The sequence below is a fragment of the Aythya marila genome, assembly GCF_965140915.1.
Source record: "Aythya marila genome assembly, chromosome: 4".
Classification (NCBI taxonomy): domain Eukaryota; kingdom Metazoa; phylum Chordata; class Aves; order Anseriformes; family Anatidae; genus Aythya; species Aythya marila.
Genome location: NC_139045.1, coordinates 49,793,365 through 49,809,889, shown reverse-complemented (window position 1 = coordinate 49,809,889; position 16,525 = coordinate 49,793,365). Strand labels below are relative to the sequence as shown.

The 16,525-nt window shown below is 33.1% G+C and overlaps 1 protein-coding gene across 8 annotated transcripts in view; it reads right to left on the bottom strand.

The window, feature by feature from the left end:
* Positions 1-16,525, bottom strand: part of FRYL (FRY like transcription coactivator) — a 172,055-nt gene that overhangs the window by 52,874 nt on the left and 102,656 nt on the right. For all 8 annotated transcript variants that reach the window (XM_082759737.1, XM_082759736.1, XM_082759738.1 and 5 more), the window contains 18 exons: positions 16,059-16,167; positions 13,473-13,559; positions 12,677-12,848; positions 11,882-12,014; positions 11,538-11,645; positions 10,340-10,577; positions 9,521-9,706; positions 9,345-9,431; positions 8,189-8,457; positions 7,648-7,843; positions 6,063-6,187; positions 4,561-4,618; positions 3,441-3,532; positions 2,921-3,093; positions 2,327-2,487; positions 1,663-1,773; positions 596-750; positions 252-351 (listed from right to left, as the gene is read on the bottom strand). In XM_082759737.1, coding sequence (XP_082615863.1) covers positions 252-351; positions 596-750; positions 1,663-1,773; positions 2,327-2,487; positions 2,921-3,093; positions 3,441-3,532; positions 4,561-4,618; positions 6,063-6,187; positions 7,648-7,843; positions 8,189-8,457; positions 9,345-9,431; positions 9,521-9,706; positions 10,340-10,577; positions 11,538-11,645; positions 11,882-12,014; positions 12,677-12,848; positions 13,473-13,559; positions 16,059-16,167 — 2,560 coding nt within the window. The remainder of the gene's footprint in view (positions 1-251; positions 352-595; positions 751-1,662; positions 1,774-2,326; positions 2,488-2,920; positions 3,094-3,440; positions 3,533-4,560; positions 4,619-6,062; positions 6,188-7,647; positions 7,844-8,188; positions 8,458-9,344; positions 9,432-9,520; positions 9,707-10,339; positions 10,578-11,537; positions 11,646-11,881; positions 12,015-12,676; positions 12,849-13,472; positions 13,560-16,058; positions 16,168-16,525) is intronic.

The following is a 16,525-nucleotide window of genomic DNA, read 5'->3' as shown; positions in this document are numbered from 1 at the left end:
ATAAGCCTTGAGTGCTTAGTTCTTGAAAAGAGACATTTCTACTGATATCTACTTATGCCAAGTAAGGATCTGAGCTAAACTATGTACAAAAATAGAAAAGAAAAATATATAACGCATTTTCTTATGGAAAGGACAACTACACAATACCAGAAATATCTTTGTGTTTGTTTTTGTTTGTTTGTTTTTAATGCACAGAGACCATTCTTATTTTAAATCCAAAATAAAGTTTAAATTAAAATTAGCTTACAAACCTGTAATAGTTGCATAGCAACTTCATAGATAGCCCTAGTAGAATCAGCTGCTTTAAACAGTATCAGATTTAGAAGGGTCACTGTATCACACTGGTAATCCCTAGGGAAAAATGCAAGCATGAAATAAATAAAATTACATTTGTCTTTTAAAAATTTGAATATATTAATTAAAGGCTAATTCACAGGTGATATGATATGGCACAACATAATATTTCAAAAAGTTTCTCTAGTGACATACACACAAACAGGGGTGATCTCTATTCTTTAGGGGAGGAAAAAAAACATTCTACATACAATTACACTTTGAAAATGCAAGTTTAATGTTTTGAAAAATGCTATAGTACCTGTTTTGGAACACACTGGCTATGGCTTTAAAACAGCCAGCTGCTACCCGCTTGGAACCTGTGTAACACCGATCTACGGCCCAGTACATGAGGTTACTCTGGTCAGGGTTGAGTTCCAAGAGCAGCATAACTGCCTCGCAGCCCAGCTGGTGAACCTGTATTCAGAAATGAACCAATTAAAAATAAAAATAAAATAAAAATAAAAAAATAAAAAAGGCCAACTTATAAAAATGGCATAAAAAAGGAAAATAGATATTTAATCCAAAGTATCTGTAATATTCAAAATTTGTTCCAGCTAAAAATAATGAGATCACAGTTTAAAATAATGAAAGATAATACTATCAAACTGTTTAACATTCAACTGGTATACACAGACATAGATTACTGAAGCAAATAACTAGATAGCTCTCCTGATATTTTTTTTTCTCAGTTCCAAGTCTATCTTGTGCTATTTACTCTTTCCTGAACACTGATCTGAAAACATCAGATACGGGAAAGCACTTAAAAATAAACAGGAATTCCACAGTGGGATACTAGTGAGATTGATCTATGTGGAGACTTACATGTTCCCTTGAGTCTATGTATCCAGCTGGAGCAGTAATTTTATTAAGTCATAGTATCAGTACAATGGAAGCCCCATCTTTTAGATGTATAGCTTGCCTATTTATGTGTAAAGCTTGGTCTTCACAATTCCATAGGACCCCCGATAGACTCTGGTGTTTCACAGACTTCGTGGTAAAAATCTTGTCTCCTTTGAATTTATAAAGCGTCTGCTTATTATTACAACTTAACCTAGCTGATTAGTTCATAAATGCTAAATAGTATGTTTCACTCCTTGGCCTTTCCTCTTCAGTTCAGTTTTGCCTGTGCTTAGGCTGTAATTAGGGACTGCCTTCCTCAACTTTGTGAATGCACAAATCAAGGAAAATGCAAAAATATACGCTACTAAGACAGCTTTGAGTGTAAGCCACTCTAAAGCCTTTGGGCCAAATTGACCACACAACCCATTAACGCATATGCTGAAAGCACTGAGAGTTGCAAACCACTATTTACATTGCCTGTATTACCTTTTTATCCTGTGAATCCAAAATATTATCCAGCCATTTGTATAAATAGCCGTCAGATGAGAGCCCAACATTATCTGCCACAGGGCCACAACACAGTACAGCAGACATAGCCTTTAGAAAGTAATTGAAACACATTACATTTTAGTAACTTGGATACAGCAAATGCGCTTTTATCAAGCCCATTAAAATATCAGAAAATTAACTTCTATTCAGACAAGGGAAGATGACTAAGGCTAATAAAAACTATTTAATATCTTACTCAAGAAATAAAAAAAAAAAAACAAAAACAGATCATACCTTTCTGAAATCCCAAATAGAAAGAATTGTCAAAACCAAGAAGCTGACATATGCAAGAGTTGATATGCCAGTTTTATTGTTAATGAACTTTTACATGAAAGCCTTTCTCCTTAGGCAACTGAGGACTAAAGTCATGGGAAGTCAACATTACTAGTAGTTTTAAGAAATTCCTATAGCAAGTGTAATAGTTTATAGTATGGAAAAAGCCAAGCAGTCAACAATAGGCAAGTAGGTACAACAGAGAAAGAATTAAGTCATAAAGACAACAAGGATGTGAAAACCACCCCCAAAAAGCCCAAATGTTAAATTTGCATTAACAAAATCAAAATGGGAATCTATTTCCAAAATTCATGAATTGCTAACTTACCTTTAATGCACAGTATTGGTGTCTGTTTATTTGCATGTTCCTATCACTGTATCTGTCCAGGGGAGTAAACATGATACTAAAAGGACCTGCCCAATGACTGAACAACATAAATAGACTGTGGCGTAGACTTTGCTGTGGAAAGACACTCCTTCTCTGGTGGACTGTAAGAAGAGCACACACAGTTAGACACACTTTTTTGCTACTGTTTTAGAATAATTGTTTGGGTCTGATTTTACTTTTTGCACTTCAATATAAAAGGAAAAATTAAAGACATACTATTTCAGTAGCATACTAGCTGGATGTAGCTTCATTATTGTCCTGTTGAATGACACTGGCGTACAAAAACAAGCTACTTACTAGTCTAAAAAATCTAAATGCACTGTCAACCAACAGGACTTCTAAATGAGAAAATAACTTGTATCATTCTAAACAGTACCAAACATCCCCCTTAAAAACTCATAATGCTAAAGTTGCACTCAAAACTAGTGATCTAAAATATTTTTATGCAAGTATTCTGAAAATTCAGAATGTTTTTGTTGCTTTTTTAAAAAATAAAATCACTTTATCAGAATATATTAACATGTTTTTACATACCTGGAACATTTTGAATGATATTTGCCACTAAGGCACTAAAATGGCATCGTATATCTTTCAACGTATCAGAATCCTTTTCATTTTCTGCTTCTAGGAGTTGTCTCGTTAGATCAACGTACTCAAGTAAAGTGTTGTTGAGGGAATGTGTTTCATTATCAAGGCCACCACTTGCACTTAAAAATTAACAAAAAATATCAAACAGTATGATAAATTTTATGTATATATATATATATATGTATATGTATATTTTAAGGAAAACAATATTTACTTTTATCTCTTCAAAAGAAGTAAAACATCATCATTGCAAACACTGAATTAAAAGTAATTTATTCATCCAGCTTCTGTTACTAGCATATTCTTATATGCTATAAGCATATATATATTATAAGCATATACTTAGCAGTATATTCTTATATATTAAAACTCACTGAAGAATTTTGCATTCTTGTTATATTGGGTCATAAGAATATTAGTAACTTAACACAGAAGCACAACATATTATCGTCAGTCCTGCCCCTACCTGTGACTAATGACACCAGCATCTGCCAACAGTTCAAATATTCGTACTAGTTGTACTCGTAAAATATCTCGACGCCTGCGTCGTTTCATGTTCTATTCAACAAAGGAAACACAGAATTAGATAAGTGGATAAAAAAATAAAACTGAAAATATAAAACTGCATAGCATATAAAAGCATTATTATATCTCTACTAAACTGGCATCAGTTATCTGGGGTACCAAACTTCTAATATAGGTTACCAAAATTACTAACAATTTTACTAGACCAGACAGTAAACAAAAGCTATCCCTGTTGTAACTGCAGGAGATACATGGTTTACCATTACACATATTATCAAAATAATACACTTTTTATTTTATCACTCTCCCATCAGAAAGTAAGACATAAAACAATGAACTGAAGTACAAACTGCAATCCTCCTACATACATGTACTTACATGCAAGACTAAGAAAACACACTATAGCCCAGTAACATTTTGAAACAGAAGTGGTGTTTCTTCCCATTACTAATACTTAATTACAAATTTATTACTAATATTAGCAATAAATACTAAGAATATTTAAGACAAGTAAGAACAGTTACCACAAAAAACATTGAGTAACCATCTCACCGTATATTACTTCTATGGATACATACAGAGGGTTCTAAACCCTCCTGTAAAACATGCTCTCCATTAGAAAATTTTTAGTCATACCAGTCAGCCAGGTGAGCTTACAGCCATTTTTGTTTTAAAGAACTAAATAAAGCTGGTAGACAGTAGAATTCAATCCTATGTCTTAGGTACTACTAATTGCAGGCACATTACTGATAATATAATGATGTAACAACAATGTAAAACTATGCTCAGGTAACAGGAATTAAAAGAATGTGGAAAAGGTTATAGTAGTTTTTTACTCATTTGAAACAAAACCATGTTGATACAGGAATAATAAAGAATACACACACACAAAAAAAAACCTACCTCTAATATAAACACATCAAAATAATTTCTAAAAGTAATGTTTTACTTTGTTTCCTGGTATACTGACAGTTTTTAGGTGCAGAAGTTAAACATAACTAACTTTTATTTACTACCATTTGTGAGAAGATAGATAAAACTGTGTGAAAGTATCCAATTACCTCTGGCCTTCTTTCAAGTGCTTCCTTAATTATAGGATGTAATTCTTCTATTAGTTCCCTGAATTAAAATAAGAGTTAAAAGGATAATAACAATCATTAAATTCACATCTCAACTAAAAGATATTTCACAGCAACTAGTGTTAAAATTTCATTTAAAACACCTTTAGAGGTTTTCTTTCTTTACCTGTAGCTTTCTGAAATAAATCAGGATTTAAAAAAAGAGATGTTTCTGAGAAACAGATTTTCCTAATTTAAAGACAGACCAAGGATACCAAGGACACCAAATGGATGTCTCAATAACTACCACTAAATTTTAATCTCCCAAGTATTATGGCATATTTCTATTAGAGATGACTTTCATTCATTTGCTTATTCAGGGTTTAACAAAAGCTGATGTTGCAAACAGATACTATAAGGAAAAAAAAAAAAAAGATGTTGGCAGCTTATCATACTATGTTCTTTCAGTTGTCATGATGCATTTAGTTGTTAATAAATGTTGCTTCTCTAAGGTCAGTAACAGTATGCTGACAGACTAGTCAGACTAGTCTCTATGAAAAATGAAAAACATCATGTTTTGATGTTGTGGTTACATTCCCAATTTGTTCTGAAGCTCCAGTCTTTATTATTACTCAGTTCCTTCTGCCAAACTGCAGCTATCTCATGACTCTAAGAGGGAGGACAGAGGACAGGGAAAGAGATCAGTAGATATGAGATACATGCAGACAAGCTAAAAGCTTGGATAAAGCTTACTGATTTTACTTTGATAATTGGTTATCTACTAACTACCTCCACCACTTTAGATTTGCTGGAGCATGATCCACATTTTTTCTACTTTCTGTGCGGTTCTAATTTAGACATAACAAAAGCATAATCCTCTTAAGTTTTCATGGTAAACGACTGACTCCTCTGCCACACCATTCAAAGGTCCTTCTTCAGGAAATGCATCACAGTGTTGGGAAAGTTGCACAAATTTTTGTGGTCTGCTCAATTACAAGAGACTTAAGTATGGTTGTGGATAGTTTCATACTTTCTTTCAGACTAACGAAAAAAAGAATTTGGAATCTTTTTTTTTTTTTGGTGGTAAAACATACTAATGGGTCATCTTTCAGTGGAGAGCACAAGACACCTAGACAAGTTTATGTGATTACTAAGAGAAAACAAAAGAGAAAAAGAATATTCTAGCAGCTTTAAGTGGTGTTATTGATAATGAGTTTCATTACTCTCAACATGATGAACATTTCAAATGTTAATAGTCCATAGCCTGTTTTTTCATAGAAAAGTCTTAAACATCAATAAAGGCATAAAATAATAAAGTTAGTTCAACCTCTTATAATCACTGTCACACAACTAAGTGCTAGCAAAGACAGTGATAATCCATTTCCACGGATATATAATGCTTAAAAAAGCTGCAAATGTCTTTTTTTTTTTCTTTTTCTTCTTGAGCTCTGTTTCCCCAACTTCATAATCAATTAGTATAAAAACAGATGAAACACGACAATTACCTAAAAGCTCCTGGGTTGGTCCTGCCAAGTCCCAGTACAAGGGATTCTGTAATTTCCATGCTCTCAGAGCGCATCATTGGAACTATGTGCTTAAACAAGGAAGAAGGGGATGGAATGCCAATGATCTAAGAAGAAAACGGAAATAAAACAGAATGAAGTTACCTAACACATAGGTGGTGACATTAAAACATGCTATAATTACAGATTCTTCTCACAATAAACACTGATTTGAACTACTTAGGATAAAAATAAAGTTTCTGATCTCTGACACAGACAACGTATTTCTAAAATAGTACAAAAAGCACGTCCTCTCTCTACTGTGATCAAGAGGGCTGAAGGTAATTGTGAAGGCCTCAGAAAAATCAGTGTTTAACTACCCTTGTGTTTGCTGTTTTTTCAGTTAATTTACAAACCTCTTGTGGAGATCTCTTCCCATCTGTTTGGTACCCACTGAGGCTCTCTACTGAGTACATAACAGAGTTGAAATAAGATTATTACTAGATCAGTTCTTCTCCAAGAAGTGCTGGGAGTGCAGCTACACAAAATCTTCACAGTCAGCTGAGAAGCACAGCATTAGATATCTTTGTGATATTCCATGAATTTGAAAATCAAATGTATAAAGTGACCTGTTGGGTTATGTGGCTAGCTTTGGACAACATCTTTCTGAGGCTCTTCCATGTTTATCTTGAAGACGTTCTGACTATAGGCACGTTTCTCTTTTCAGGGAAAATCTTAAATGGGAATTTTGTTAGCTCTTCAATTCCCACTTGCATATTAATTTAAGAGGACAGCCTACAATCATCATGCAAGATCTTTTGGTTCTTTAAAAGAAAAAGTAAACCTGTTGAAATGATGATGATGACTTGTATGTTTAATGTATCTGGCCTCCTTAAGAAAAGGAATTGGACTGCAGGTGTCCCCCTCCTTCTGCCCTCAAAGAGAAAAAAGTTTCAGTCTAAAGTTTCTCATATTTAAAGGGGAGGATCTTGGTAACAAACAACCAGAATAGGCTGCTTCTGCCAAAAACTTGCTCAATCCATGCATTATCTTCACTTCTACTTCATCTTCTACAGGAAGCCAAAATAAGAAAAATAAAAAGCAACAAACAAACAAACTGAATCTGCAGGTGATATGAAGTAATGCAGACAGAAAACTGATTTGTGGTTTGGAAAAATATAACAAGATCCATCATGCCTGAACAGATCACTGCCTCAGCTAGTGGTATGAGAGGCTACTTGCTCAGAATTACCGAGGTGTACTGACAGGAAAAAAAAAAAAAAAAAAGATTAGAAAACAAAACATTTCCTCATTATCACCAGATAAGACTTTGAGACTGGGTTTGCATTTTCATTACATGATTAGATGTTGCTTGAAAAAGCATAGGCAAAAAAGCCTCTACAGCACCAAATGGGAGAAGTGCACTGAAACACTATCCTAAACCAATGAAAGACAAGTGTATCCTAAAATGTGTTTTCAGATTAATTACACAAGCTTTTAAGAATCATAATAATTATAAGCCTTGAATATTTCTCCTTCAAATCACATGTAGTTAGAGGTATTTATAGTAAGCATTAGAAGAACCTACTCTTGAATCAATGCTATAACCACTGTCAGGAGTAGACGCCAGCGTCTCAGGAGGGGAACATCTCACAGAGCCAGTGGAAGTGGAGGAGTTTGAAGAAGATGCTGCACTGCAGCAAAGGATCAGGTAGTTTCTCCAGAGCCCAATGTAGGAGTCACTGCTTGTAGTAGTATTCACTTTCTTTGCATTGATAGGACTGCTGTTTAAAAAAAAAAAAAAAAAAAGGTCAACAGGTTTCATTTTGTTTCTGCATTGAATTCATTTTAAAATTATACATGTCCTTGTTTCCACAACTGTTAACACTGTAAACTCTGAATAAATTATTCAGAATAGACCTGTACATATAATAGTCAAACTTGTTGAACTACAATATTGCCAAAGGCATGAATTAATCTTTACAGCAGATAATTTTTCTTTCAAATAGAACTGCTTCAACTTTTTGTTACATAAAGCTGAATTAAACCCGTAGAAAATATTAGCAGTGCACGTTATCTTACTGAAACGTGATAGCATTACAATGATGATAAATCAAAAATGAGCTTACTTTATATCCACTTGTGGAGACAGCAGATGGAGTCTGGTATAAGCAAACGTCCAAGCATAGCTTACAGCTGTTGGGCAGTGTTTGGGAAGATTTTCCTGTTTCATAAAACTTGAAAGGCTTATAATCCATGGATCTTGGGCTTGAGTCACATGTGCAAATATCCATATATGTGATGGACTGACCACATCAAACTGGTGGCTGATTGGAGAGGAACTCCAGTCAGCCAAAGTTTGTAAATCTATTGAACTGGGACAGTATAGTAAAGTTGTCTGTGTGCATTTGGAAAAAATAAAAATAAAAAAGAGAGAGAACAAGAAAAAAATTATATCCATGCATATTAAATAACATTTTTTCATTGTTAAATATCTAATAAAATCTTGAGTGTCAAAAGCATACTTGGGCATACATAAGGACACATTACTTAATTAAACCTAATTCATATTGTTTTAGAGAAGTTCCTAATATAGCTAATGACAGAAATACACTGCTTGGAAAGGAACTGGATATTAAGTAATTCTAAATTATTAAAAAGGCCTTTTGACTCATGATGACTTATTCTTCCAAAAGATTCTAGACTCTTAAAATTCTAGACTCTTAAATTCTCTTGAATTCCAACTCATTTCCTAAACCCAAACACAGAAAAGCTTCTCTTTGATACTTAAGGTTTAAAAATAAATATATAATAAGGAATTCAGCTGTCATTGATACTTATTATGGCTCTCATCATGGATAAAGGACACAATGCTTGTTAGACACTATATAGCTGCAGAAAAAGGCAGTGGTCTTTGCTTCCAATAACTTGTGATCTGTGAGTCAAGTGGAAAAAAAAAAAAACAGACACAAAGGTATTTGTGTGTGTCTGTGTGGTCTGTGTAATGTTCTCATTATTGATCAGAATACTTACAATGTTGTCATCAGCTTCACAACATTCTTAAATTTTTTTTGAGACCCTGGGAGGGCTTTTTTTTAATGCTTTTTTTTTTTTTTTAATTTATTTATTATTTTTTTTAATTAAAAAAAAAAAAAGTAATTAACAGCTGATAAAATTAGCCTGAATGTAATGACACTGATTTAAAATACATACCATTTATCTGGGACAAACAGATTTAGAAAAATACATCACCTTACATCCAAACTAACATGAAACCTGTCCTACCTGATCAGCCCCAGTAAGATGTATGAAACTCTCCAGGATAGAAGCACTTAGTCTGTCCATTACATCTATAGCCAACTCATCATCACTCTACAAAATACAAAGCATAAAAAACTCAAAGTCAAGAAAAGCACCACCCTTTCATTAAGCAGTTACATGAATATGCCATCAGCTCTTACCTTAGAAATTTCTAGAAGTGTAAACAAGGCCCTTATTTCTCTAAGCACGCTGACTGCTAATCTTCTGGTTGCAGGCCTTGTGCTGCAAAGAATGACCAAAGCGAAGCCTTCCACCACATGAAATACATTGGAATAAAGGGTCCTCTCCAGAGGAAGGGTATGGGCAGTCCCATTGGATACACCACGCTAAGAAACAGATCACAGAAGTTAAACAATTTAAGAAAAAAGTAAACACAGCCAAGTTATAGTTCTTTTAATAGCAATGGCAGAATTAATTAAAAGTTATTTAGGTCTTGTTTGGCTACTAGTCATATTTTACATTCTGAGAATAACATTATATCAGCTACTTGTTATTTTTTGTCTCTCTCTGAATTCAGTCCAAACAAATACCACAAGAAAGTCTTTCTTATTTCACTTCCTTACATGAATTATGTAGCGAAGGCAGAATTAAAAATAAGGAAATGACTCTCTCATACTTAATACCATATAAAATTATTTGAACCCCTTCTATTTGTTAGTGAAAAGTGGTGCTTTTTCTGTAGATCTACTGTTTAACACTGCTGTTTAACGTATTTCCAGTCCTGCATACTGACTTTTGATGTAAAGAAAAATGTGGCATTGAATTAGTGTGTAGAGACTACTTAATAATATTACACTGATTTTTTTTTGCAAAAATATTTAAGATAATAGGTCTAAGAATGTTCATGCACTGTAAGAAAGTAAACTGACTTTTCAGTAAACCGAAACAATAAAGCTTACTAATAAAATTGTACGTAGATTAAAATATGTTTAATACCAAAGGACCTTATTTAAAAATACCTGAGAATCTTGGGTTTTATTGTGGATTTGGGCTGCTTGTTTCCACTGATTTATGAGCTGCACTAACATTTTTACTGCATTGTCAAGAAGCGTTGGATGGACATCAGTCACTTCACGCACAATAAAATATACAAATCCTGAAAGAACATCTTCCCGCCAATCTGGAAAATCAAGCATTAATGCTTGGAGAGTATTGAAAGCCAAGGCACGAAGTTCTTCATCCATATGAATTGTCAGCCTGTTTAGAAAAAATATCAGTATCATCACCCTAGATTTGCATATTTTTAATGAGCCTTTACAAATTAAAGTTTGGTGCTAACTGTACTTTCTTGTAAAATGTAGAATACTTCCAAAAAGATACATCTCTGCACTGTATACATCAGAAATTGGCTACTAACAGAAGATCCTGCTACTAATAAAGTAAAATAACACAAGAGTTCAAAAAACTGAATACAAACATGTAATTTTCAAGACTGATCAAATTTTTCAAATGTGCACAGGTCTGGGGCCCCCCAGATGTTGATCTGTTAGAAAAGGTCCAGAGGAGGGCCATGAAGTTGATCAGTTTGAGTTTGTAATTTCAAAACTAAAAGCTATTCTGTATTCCTACACCAAGACCTTTCTTACATTTTTTTTTTTTTAAAAGGAAGGTTTATTGCTCTAGTAATAAGTGAAGACTGCCTGTATGTACCACAACCCCTGGTTGCCCATTTATCTCACCTACTTATCAGTACTGATAAGGCACATTCAATTTAAAATAAGATAAGAGATGGAAGAACATGCATAGTGTTCTATGCAAAATGCAAAAAGGAAGCAGGTTAAGTAGAGAGCGTGCAAAAAAGTCTCCCATTAGTGTTTGTCTCATTTTGGTAATGTCAGATAAGCATGCCTTCACAATAATCTGCAGTTTTATCAACAGGAAAAAAAAAATGACAGGAGTAACAAAATGATTAAACAAGTGTAAAAAATATAACAATAGAAATATCTACTTTCCAAAAGTTTATCTCTAAAAACAAGTGCAAGATCTTCCAAGTTAAGTTTACCTCCTGCTCCTCCAGCCAGTAATACCTGACCAACTGATGAGGTAGAACAATAGGAGGAATAGATTCTGTATGCGCTGGACTCACACTTTATATTGCACTGACAAATAGCTTTTAAAAAGAAGCTTTCACTACAAGCAAAATTTCATTTCCCTTACCTTGCAAGCAATTCAATGAGGTCAGTCCTGCTCATGCCGTCTGGAATCAGTCTTGGGATAGCAGCAATACAAGTTCTGAACAAATCTATCTTAGGTTTTCTTTCACCCCTACAAAACCAGTTTATAATCAACAAAACAACAGGAAAATCTACTTCAGTATACCACAAACATTTTCAATCTTATGTCAAAAAAAAAAAAAAAAAAGTTTTAGCATTAATTAATGAAATTAGCCTTAATTTAATTCAAGTAAAAAGCCAACATATGTAACGTATTAATGATGGCCTCTAAAACATCACAACATAAAAATAACCATGACAATGAAAATACCGTAATTTTATACATACGTAATCATGTCTTCAGGTTCTTTATTAGACATCTGCACACTAGTCATGCACATGGGTCTTCCAACTTCTTTGTCCAAATGCCTAAGAATGCTGTCCAGCGCTTTTCTGACTTGAGGATAGTATATTGACATTCCTGAAATGGCAAAGAGTTCCAATAACCTCTTTCACTATTCATGTTCTCATTTAATTTTTACATTTTTATTAAAATATTTGCCACATTCAGCTTGGGACAAATTTCTAATTGTACAGAAGATGACATGAAACACATTTTAAGTACTAAAAGAAAAAAAAGCACATTAAGTGAGCAGTAGGAGGCTCTGTATGAAAGTAATAGTTTCTCTCAGGAAGAACATAAACATCGAAATAATCATTAGTTGCTTTTTTCTGCTCTGAACATTTTAGTTCTAGTTTGAAACAGGCCCTTAGAGACAACTACCTCATCTGCAAAAGATCAATAGAGCAATGGGATCAAAAATGTCTTTCTCCACTTCAGCTGTGTATTGAGGCATTCTAGAGTGCCATCAAGGGAACAAAAATTGCCACGCTAATTACCACAGTAATTGCACTCAGTCTTCTGTGTGCTAATTTGGCTGTAAAAAACATATTTTAAAAAAGCCAAGGATCCTTTTATATACACCAGAAGTTCAACATTGTGTAGCAGCCCTCTCAAAGAATCATGTTAAAGCACACTACCATTACCTTCTCGCTAAGAATTAAAATAAATACAGAAATTAAGTTACGCAGATGTACTCTTTGAGAATAACTGAGAACTTATCACAAAAGACTACAACATACCTATAACTTTTGCTTCCTCATCTGTCAGAGTTTTATTTAGAAAGATTTTCTTCACACGCAGAGTATTTCCTGAGGGAAGAACAACTCCTGTTGTTGGCATTGGTGGTTCACCATCTTTCTGCTGCAAACTATCTGCTATGACAAGGAAGACTCTGAGGCCTATATTCATCCTCTACCAAAGCAGCCAGGGGAAGAAAAAGAAAGTAAAAAACAGAAGGAATTATAACATTAAAATAACATAGATGAGACAAACCCAATTTGTATTTTCCCTTTTTAAGCAAACAGTATTAGTAGGACAGACATTATTTAAATATTACATATTAGGGTAACAAAAGTATCAAGAATAAAATTTAAGCCTCAAATGCCTCCCCATAACTCTGATTCCAGTTAACTGAATTGGCATGGACTAATATACTGGATGTTTTACCATACACAGAACTAAAGGACTCGATATGAATATTGAGAATGATACACTGAAGACAGGCATTGTCTCATCTACTAAACTGGGTCCTGAACTATAAGAAGTCATTAGGATTTCCCTGAAAAAAGGCTTTTGGGTTATACTCTAACAAATACTCACAAATACTGAGTTTATAGTTGAAATGAGTCTAAACTGCAGTAGTTGTTAGCTTACTAACCAGAAATGAAACACCAATTGTATGCAACTGCAATTACTTTAGTTTTATCCCCTTTTGATATTTCGAGCTTTTAGAACAGCTTGAAAATAGTTAACCACACTCCCAAAAATTTGCCCCAATACCCTGTTCTCAGTGCATGCAACTAACAAGCTTATTACCTCTGGATTAATAGTAAAGGTTTTAGGTGATTTTCCAACACTAAGAAGATCAAATATTATTTCTTTCATTGCAAAATCCAAACGTTCCTGTAAAGGAAAAAAGATTGATATGATCATCTTGTTTCTGTTAGTATGCATAGTTTAATTTATGCTTCATTGGTACAGAGTATCATGTCTTAAAAGTTTAAAAAAAAAGAAAAAATCCCTCCAGTTTATTCTTATGAATTAATACTCATTTTAAAATATAGTACAGTTCAACAGTCTTTAATATAATACATCGAACAAAAACCCAAGATACATTATGGTAACATTATCAGACTGGTAAAAGCCCACATGAGCTACGAAATGGATCAAATAAGGTTGCCTTTGCAACCTCAGATTAGCTCCTTTTTGCATTATGATTCAGGTTTTCTTTGAATGGTTATATACTATGTTTACATGTAGTTTCAATCTATTCCAATTCAAGAGATGCCAACTGAAAAAAATGTATCAAATTGAAATAAATTTTTTGTTGTTATTATTAGCTTTTTAATGAATTTTGTTCAATCCTTGAAGATCAGAAATGTACTACATATGCTAGAAAAAAAATAACACAACCCAGTCTGATATATAAGACAACTGAACATTCCCTTGAAAGGAACATTTTATTTCTGCTTCTGTTAAATAGCTCTTACAGATGATGACAGTTGTGTTAGTTAAATAAAGTTTTCACAGTAGGTTACTAATTACATCTACTTCAGCCTGAGAATGCCTGATTTAAGTCCCTGGGATCTCATTAGTGGAAGTGCTAAGTTGAAAACCCTGGTTGTGTTAATAAATTTTATCTAGTTTGGAAGAAACCTGCACCAAAAACCTGGAACTTCAGCATTTATTTTGTGCTGAACTTCAGGTCTCCAGCTGTTTTACAAAAAACACTGAACACTTAAAAGCATTCAGAAACTAGAATGAGAAGGGCAAAAGGAGAATTCAACATGAAATTGTGTACTCAGAACAGAAATCAAAAAGAATAAGGAAATAAGGTATAGGCTTTTACAGTAAGGCTGAAGCAACGAACATCTACTAATTAAGAGCACTCTATTTCACTTTCTGGATTTTCTCTGAATTTAACAATAAAACAATGGTGAACAGGACTAATAAGAAGCATCTTGACTTTCCCAATAATCTGTTTCAGTTTCATTTTATACCCAGTTCATTCACTAGCTTCCTGTTGAAATTTGGGTATGTGCCCACTGATTGCAACAAATAGCTTTTCAGTCTAGGCAGTACCCATTATCCCATCCAACAACTTCCTGTTCCTACTTGCTTTTCAAGGTCTTTATGCCAATATATCTTCCCAATTCAGCTTTATTTTTTGTTTCTTTCTTTCTACATTTGAGTGAGTTTGCTTAATATTCTTTCTGTTGCAAACCATGCAGTAAGGAAACAGAAGACAGATGTTCTTTCTTTGGTACCAGGTGCCATAGCGCACATCAGCATGACAGACAGAAATCGGGAACAGAGATTTCAGAGAAGGGTTTTGTTTAGTTTCTGAAGCAAGTAGGCAAAACACAGTTCAGATGGAAACTCTAAATTTAAATCACAAAAATTTAGAGTGAAATTTTGTGAAATTTGTGAAGCTCTCAGTCACTACTGAGAGCTTTCAATATTTTCTTTCAGATGAGTTCTTAACTGTTATTAAATTCCATGATACACAAGAAGTCAAACAATTTTTTTTAGCTGATCCCCTGACACAGTTGAGCCATCTCATTTTGAAAAATTCCTGCACAACTCTGCTCACGTTAAACACGTTTCTTGAAATAAGCTGAACTGTACTCAAAGGCTTAAAGATTTGATAATTAGGAAGAGGAACCCTAGCAAACAAATATAGATTGTGAAGGGTTTTTTCTGTGTAAACAGAAACAGATAATTTTGGAAGCTGAAGCACAGACAAGCTATCTATAAGATGGAAAAAATTAATCTATAAGGTTAATAAACTAGTACTTTATCCTGATAGATCACATCCTGCATATTAGGACAGCAGAAGCACCCAAAATAACACCAATCATAATGCAATACAAACTACACACTAATGCAAATAGTGACAAAAAGAAACAAATAGTACTTATATTATTGTATTATATATATATATATATATATGTACACATGCCCAAGGCAGAGCAATACAGATGTAAATACTAATCATAATATTCATAAACAAGTTACTGAAGTTTAGAGAAAACAGTTTTGTGACTAGTAGAAATGAATTAGTCATACCATTCTTTATATATATATAAATATTTATATATATATAATTTATATATAATAATATATATAATATATAATATATTATATATAATTATTATATATAATATTATATATAATTATATAATATAATTATTATATAATATAATATTGTATGTAATATATAATATATAATAAATATAATAAATATATATAATATATTTTTATATATATTTGGGGAAATTTTATTCAATATATAAAACCATTATAATGCAGTACAAATATTTTTAAAAATAACCTTTAATTTACATTTCTTCCAAATAATGTTCATACTATTCTCGTATCTCCACCTAGACATTTTCTTACCTGAGCAATGAACTGAATAATCTTCACAAATATATTCAGAGGTGTGTCTCGTGGGACCACACTACGTGATCCTTTTGGAAAAAGTGCTGATACAATGCTCATGAGACGACTACAGGAATTGAAAAACAAATATAAATAGTCAAAATGTTGTTTTAAAAGTAACTTTTTCTAATAGCATAGATGTTATAATTCAAACTTAGAAGGAGTGTGAGAGTTACTACTACATAACACAGAAGCATATGACAGGTTCTGTCATCTCCTGTCATATCTGTCATCTTCTGTCATCAAAGTACAGCCCTCCGTTGTTGCAGGGAACACTGTAATGGATTCATTTATAAACTGACTAAGATCCTACTTTGTAATTCCTCCTGCAGGAGGAAGAGCAAAATTTGAATGACTATTCCAAATTCTCATTATACTAATTATTAAAAACAAATCTTTTCATTTTCAGACTATACATAGAGATG